Consider the following 4,453-nt stretch of genomic DNA (forward strand, 5'->3'; position numbering starts at 1 on the left):
AACTTTTTCATTCTGTAAACTGGAGCCGACACACAAGAAAACCAACTCATTCAAATGACACTTAGAGTGGGCTTCTGCAATTCTTATTCATATATTCATTGTAAGTGTGTGTGTGTGTGTGTGTGTGTGTGTCTCTTTGTGAGGGGACAGGCTGAAAGGTGATTACTGTCCCTCTCAAAGCCCTGCATGCTGTTGTGGCAGAGGGTGTTGGGTTCAGGGAAAAACCCCAGCAGACATCACATCCAAACGGCCAAAAACAACAGCTAAAGAGCACAATAACAGCCAATAACAACACCCACATCAAACAGGAAACGCCAAAGTCAACAAGTGGCAGTGCTCCTCTAAATGAGAGTGTCATTTGGGGGGCGCCCCGTCCAGGCCCTCCCGGTGGGAAAGGCATTTTTTGTGGCAGCAGATGACCCACGGGTCACGGAGCCACCTGCTCGGGGTCTCTAGCTTCGGGATTAACAGTGTAAAGAGGGGCTAGTAGAATGGACACAAGGTTAACACACTAACTGGCTTTCCGCTGCAGTTCCGGTGATAGCTCACAACTATTTTTAATGACAAATGTAATGTTACACCAGATTGAAGCGACCTGGCACATGATCACGGCGCAAAGTCATCAACAGAAGCCCGTCTAAGAACCTTCACGATAATCATTGACCACAGAAAATATATTTATTTCATTATTTTCAATAAATGTAACATGGGAAAGTTATGCCATTTATTATTCTAAGACACTCGTAGCCTAGATGTTATATGGCCATGGCACATTGTTAGGGAGAAAATTGAGAACATGTCCCACATTACCATACCTCGCAAGCATTCCCCAAAAAGCTGGGTGTTAACGTGACTGATTTTTGATAAACACATTCAACTAGGCTAAATATCTGTTGAACTCAATTGCCCCGTCTAAGTCAAGGTTGAGCCAGTTTCATTAGTTTTATTAGATGTTTTCGCCAATGGCATTCTGTCACATATTTTTCACATATGATATTCTCATTTACAGAGCAAGAGCTCTTTTACAGCCGCGTTCTACATGAGACAGCTCACAACACGATCATTAAATATCTCTGAAACAGCAGGTGCACGATATGTAAATATCCTCTATAACGAGACGCAGTTACAACACCATATGTCACCGTTAATGCGGAAAAAAGGCTGCTTTCACGTGTGTGATGTTGTCGCGGTTCTTCCCGCGGCCTGTAAGGGTATGACACCATCTTACCCACCCGGCCAAGAGGACAGGATCAGGGAGAGGACCGAGAGCGCCACCGCGGCCAGCGACATCTTGGAAGCAATCCGATATCCTGAAGAATGAAATGGCGATCAGCGCGGACAGCGGCGGGACCTCAGTGCTCCGTTATGAAATGGGCCGTCTTGAATAACATGCTTGGGCAGCCGGAGGAGCGCTCGCTCAGTTCGTGATCCACATGAAATGTGAGTGTCGGATGATACACGGGCCGTGACGCGGCAGCCTCTCGCGGCGTTAAAGGAGACGAGCACGAAGCAGCGCGATGTGCATCACTGCAGGGTACCCGCGGAGTCTTAAAAGTATTACAAATTATTAAATTTCATTTTCCTAAATTAAGGCCTTAAAAAGTATTGAATTTCACCTCAAAGTCTGGAATTTTTTCACGGAGGTCTTAATTTTTCAAATGATCAGTAGATTTAGTCTAATATCCTCACGTAGCGTAAATCAGACAAGGATTAAAGTTCTCCGTCGTACGACGGATTTTCGTCAATTTGATTTTAGAAATGTCATATTTGAGATCGATGCAGATCCGGTGAGAAAAAAAATAGGGGGGGGGGGTCTATCACCTTTTCTTTTCCTTTTTTTAAAACTACAAATATTAGGTCCGATGAATGAATGTGTGTGATGGTAAATGTTTAAAGACCTAATAGTGTTCTTGAGAACTTTCTGTGTCTCAATCAGAGACCGCTCAAGAAGATACGTCAGCCATGAGTTTCGCTTTGTTTATATTGTAGCTACACGCTTGTCTCATTGGCCTGGGGCGGTTGCTTAAAAAAAAAGAACACGTCTGGAGGACGGTCAAAGTTGGATTATAGTGACACCATCGAGACAGCTGATGAGGTTGCCCAATCCGTTTAACTTTTTTGGATATGATATTGTGAGCTCTATGTGCGAATTTGAAGGCTGTGTTCTTTCCGTGCATCAATGTAGACAATTTCTTACTATCGCAAACTCTTGTCAGGGGAGGTCATTCATTTTGGGTGTCACCTATGACTTGAACAGATAACCTGCTGCCACCCGATGTAGCCTACTATTATTGTTACAGTTTTTGATCAATGCAACTAACAGTATGTGTAAAGCGACGCAATATAAACCGTAGCCTATGGCTATCCCGTCTGTTTTTCACAATTTGCGACGGAAGGTTTTGACTGAGCATGTTAACATAAAATAATAATATCGCGAACTGTTGAGTAAGGGGGTCAGTCGTGTTTGTGAGGCACAGACCACCTTGTAGCCTATTTTGCTTAGGCCTCATTTTAACGACAGTAGGTTGTGAGCGTATGTTGACCAAAAATACCCATGCAATTAAAATAGTCAACTTAAAACTGTGCTATTATTAATGTATAGCACAAAACCATAACCAGTAGGCCTACCAGAACCTTGCATATTAGCGTCATGATTTGTGTGCGTCTATTTGGCAAGGCCACTAGCTGTCATGGATGCGTTGCTAAAGTCAAGTCAAGTTTATTTATATAGCGCATTTCATACACAGAGGTCATTCAATGTGCTTTACATAAACAACAATAAAGGAAGGCACAGGTGTCAAAAGTTAAAAAATAAATGGAGATGGGCGGCTGTTGGAAACGGGGGAGAACTAACAAGCCATGGTGTAAAAAAATAAAGTGCCAGGGGTTTGCTTTTGCGCGGTTTGCTGCAAGAAAATTGTTAATGGATGCAATAGGAAAATGTTTTAGCACGCCAACAATCAGAAGACCGCCATAAGGTTAACGTTCTTGCACTTCAGGACATCTTCCCTACCTGGTGCAACTAGCCACCACGACAGAGGTAGGCTACGTTTATCTATGGCTGACCGTGTTTGCGCTCAGAAAGTAGGCTACGCATGTTCTTTCATAGCGCAACACGATTGTCGTTATCAGATGCGCAGACCTCCTGCATGAGTATACACAGTATTGCTGCTCATTGGAAAACTTGAGTTGTCTGTAAAACTCAAAATTACCATGTTTTCATTAAATGCAAACGAGGCAACAAATGGAAATATGAACAATATCTAGACTGTTCTGATTCGTTACTTTGATGAGGAAATGTGAAGTCTTGCAAACTTGATTTTATAGATTTTACTTAGTGTTGAATTGCATATTAACAAGAAAAAAAATCTCCCCTTTAAACATTTTTGGCCTGAAGTAATTAAATAAGAGTGTGTTAAAACCTTTCTACAATATTGCTGCAGTAGAAAAGAACAGCAATGGCTAATCAGCAATGGTCAGGGATGGTATTGGAATATTGTTTTGTTCAACAGGAAAACTCAATCTCAATCAAGAACACTCTCAATTCGCCTTATTCACATGGCTAAAACGAGGCTACAGGGTACACAAACCATAGGATTGTTATGTTCTATGCATTCACCTGTAGGTGGCATTAATTGCATAGTAACTTAGTACCCTGTAGCCTCGTTTTGGTGTTTATTTGGTGCTTTACTTTGCTGTTTGCATCTTTTTGTACATTAAAAACCAATAGGTCGCGATAGGGGTGCTATCTCTATAGGTAGATATGAACAACGTATGACTTATGACCTGAAAAAAGTTCAGTCAAACGATTTTTTTTTCCCCCTGAAATCAACTAGGTTCTATTCCGTGTAAATTTGTCCATGAAGCGGGACATTCAGTCACGTTACTACCGCGACAAAGCTTTGCGTTGCCACTGCACTGCTGTCATGTTCATGTTGGCATGTTCAAACACTTGTAAATAGTAATTATTTGAGGTTTAATCTTACCTTCAATATGATTTATTCTATCCGAATGGGTGCGATGTAGGTATTCAATTTCAAAGTGGTATTAAAAAGGTTTTAAAAAGTCTTAAATTTAGGTCTGACAATTCTGGGTGTACCCTGCACAGGAATTGGCTGATTTCAACCGTAGCCCGTCATTACAGTGCATGAAAATGCACTGTACTGTTATTCCAAGGCATTTTATTATTACAGTGCATGAAAATGCACTGTACTGTTCTTCCAAGGCGTTTTCTTCTTATTCTTCTTCTTCTAACGCATTTAATGCAGCTTCAACCGTTTAACGTAGAAACTTCATTCAAACATTGACGCGTAGGTCTTAATTAGGACATGTGGGCTTTGTATTTTTCATCTTTGTAACTTTTATACTTTTTAAACTATTAATTAAAAACTATCAAAATTTCCCCATTGATTTAACATTGCCCTTTATGACATCACAGCAATTAGAATCCTAT

The 4,453-nt window shown here is 41.2% G+C and overlaps 1 protein-coding gene across 2 annotated transcripts in view; it reads right to left on the reverse strand.

The window, feature by feature from the left end:
- The window catches only part of shisa4 (shisa family member 4), an 11,822-nt gene extending 10,105 nt beyond the window's left edge, over positions 1-1,717 (reverse strand). The window contains exon 1 of one of the 2 annotated variants that reach the window (XM_042090503.1): positions 1,233-1,717. In XM_042090503.1, coding sequence (XP_041946437.1) covers positions 1,233-1,290 — 58 coding nt within the window. In that variant the 5' untranslated portion in view covers positions 1,291-1,717. The remainder of the gene's footprint in view (positions 1-1,232) is intronic. The other variant, XM_042090504.1, reaches the window with a different exon arrangement.
- Positions 1,718-4,453: the final 2,736 nt, after the last annotated feature.

The sequence above is a fragment of the Alosa sapidissima genome, chromosome 4 (genome assembly GCF_018492685.1).
Source record: "Alosa sapidissima isolate fAloSap1 chromosome 4, fAloSap1.pri, whole genome shotgun sequence".
Taxonomy (NCBI): Eukaryota; Metazoa; Chordata; class Actinopteri; order Clupeiformes; family Clupeidae; genus Alosa; species Alosa sapidissima.